The sequence below is a fragment of the Zingiber officinale genome, chromosome 3A (genome assembly GCF_018446385.1).
Source record: "Zingiber officinale cultivar Zhangliang chromosome 3A, Zo_v1.1, whole genome shotgun sequence".
NCBI classification, from domain to species: domain Eukaryota; kingdom Viridiplantae; phylum Streptophyta; class Magnoliopsida; order Zingiberales; family Zingiberaceae; genus Zingiber; species Zingiber officinale.
The window spans coordinates 2,699,100-2,701,307 of record NC_055990.1 but is presented as its reverse complement, the minus strand read 5'-3'; the positions used below and the strand labels follow the sequence as shown (position 1 = coordinate 2,701,307).

The window sequence follows — 2,208 nt, the reverse complement described above, 5'->3', positions numbered from 1 at the left end:
ATATATATATATATATATATATATATATATATATATATATATATATATATATATATATATATATATATATATATATATCCCTTTTCACGTCAACATTTTTTCTATGGAAAAATTCAAGCTATTACGATAAGATCCATAAGTCAGCTCTTGTGTTATTCTTATGCTCCTTTTTGCCTTTTCCTTAGCTGACAAAGTTGACTAAGTTTCGACTTTGACCATATTCATTCAATCAGGAAAAGCAAAACAAACATAACAAATTCTCATTCATGCACCGTTCACTTGGAATTCAATCAAAGAAGAACCCTAAACTCCATTCAGAAGATCCAAACATAAGACTTACATATACAGTATTTACACATTTCATACAGATACAACGGCCAAGTTTGGGACGGCAGAACACTAAGTTCAAGAAGAAGCTCCCAACCACAAGGATCAACTTCTATCAATAGCTTAAAAATCCAATTTTTAGAAAACAAAAATGAAAAGCTCAGAAGATTGGGCTTGTTGGCCTCTTCAATCTCTCTCTCTCTCTAATCTGATCTTATATCTACAGATTGAAAACTGAATACTACAAATTGAAAAAGGTAGGAAGGTAGTAGGAAACATGTACAATTACAAGAGAAGCTTTGGAAGGTTTTCCAGATTACCTAAAATCTTTTGTCTCCTTGAATATGAAATCTTCTCCTGATTGAAAATTTTGAATTTTTCGGAGTTAAATCTGATTGTTCATGCCTTCAGAGAAATAGTTTGAGGCGGTTGTGTAAAAAGATGGCAATTTTAGGCCACAGCGGTGAGGCCGCTGCAGCTCCGGCGAGCACGGTCGAGGCAATCAAAGCCGTCGACGCGAACGGCTGCTGGTAGAAGGCCAAACTTGGCGTGAGCGCACCCGTGTTTGGGGGACATGGGCGCCGTGGATTGGGTCAGCGGGAACGGAGCGAAGGGCGCTGGCGCTGGCGCTGGCGGACGGTCCTCGCCGAATCGAGGGTCGTGGACGACCGGATTGCTGGCGCGACTCGGCGGAGAGCCGCAGAAGAATGGTGAACTCGAATCCGAGCGGTTGTGCTCTCCACCCTTTGCGAGAAGCAAATCGACAAGGTCTTCTTCCACTGCCCTCGAATCGGGGAAATCCTCAGAGTGCCACCGGAACGGAGGCACAGGCTCCGCAACGACGGCGAGCGGGATGAGCCGGCGCGGTTTGGGACAAAAAAAGGTCGGGGCTTTGTGGTCCGCGGCGAGGAAGCGCGGCCTCGTCTCTTCGCAGGCGGCAAAGGCGTTCTGCTGATTCCCGCAGCTGTTCATCTTCGCTCCGTTCTCTTCCAGATCTGCGAACTTAGCACCTGCAGATTCAAAAATCCCCCCCAAAACACTCGTATCAGTGCAAGCGATCTCTTCCCCAAAACACAACATCTTTTTGAAAAGATTGGAAGAGCGAACAAGAACAACAAAACGAAATCAGATCAGTAAGTTCTTCTCGAACAAAAAATAATCTCAATTTTTTTTTAAAAAAAAAAGGCAATAAAAAAACTTCAATAAATCTGACCTAAATCAGCCGAAGATTCTCCAGACCAAATAGAAAACGTAACAGATACACAAACTGAATATCTTTTAGAAGAAAAAAACAATAACACGAAAGAGGCAAAGATCGAGTCTTTCTCTACCTGATCCAGCTCACGTCCTGCAAGAGAGAAATTGCAGGGAAACCCGCAAAGGAAGAAGAGGGGGATTCGCTACGAGGGAGGAAGAAGGCGAGAGGAAGGAGAAGAAGGGCTGGATCTGAGTCAAATTTATAGAAAGGGACGGAATTAAATAGTCGTCTAAGGGGGAAGGTGCGAGGATGGAGCAGAACAAAGTAATTGTCGTCGGACCATCTTGTGCTGGAATGCAATTAAGAACAATACATAAAATAAGTTATACCTAATATTATCACTTAGTTAGCAAAATGTTTTAGGTAAAAATTAAAACGGCGTCTCTTTTTCATTAATAGCGTTTTATTTTAATTTTTTTTTTATTGAAAGAGCACCTCATCTCTTATAAAATGACGCAAATATTTTCTTACATACTTTGTACTTCAGACATGCACATTTCCATCGATATTCCAACTTAAATCGGATTATAATATTGTAATAGCTACACTTTTTAACTGCTACAATATATATACTGGATAAATTTTAAGAGATCATAATTTTTTACTCTGATTGAATTATGAGA

At 40.7% G+C, this 2,208-nt stretch overlaps 1 protein-coding gene across 2 annotated transcripts; it reads right to left on the bottom strand.

Moving 5' to 3' along the window:
• Positions 1–279: 279 nt before the first annotated feature.
• On the bottom strand, positions 280–1,877 carry LOC122051030. Of its 2 annotated transcripts, none has more exons than XM_042611940.1 (2): positions 1,659–1,877; positions 280–1,337 (listed from the first exon to the last, which is right to left on the bottom strand). In XM_042611940.1, exon 2 carries the CDS (start codon positions 1,297–1,299, stop codon positions 778–780), a length of 522 nt encoding a protein of 173 aa, XP_042467874.1. In that variant the 5' UTR covers positions 1,300–1,337; positions 1,659–1,877; the 3' UTR covers positions 280–777. The 2 variants fall into 2 exon arrangements, with proteins under 2 accessions (XP_042467874.1, XP_042467875.1); XM_042611941.1 differs by having other exon boundaries at positions 1,541–1,859.
• Between the last annotated feature and the right edge of the window lie 331 nt (positions 1,878–2,208).

Coding starts and splice junctions, on each gene's coding strand:
- LOC122051030 (XM_042611940.1), bottom strand. CDS start 1,299: ATGAACAGCTGCGGGAATCAGCAGAACGCCTTTGCCGCCTGCGAAGAG.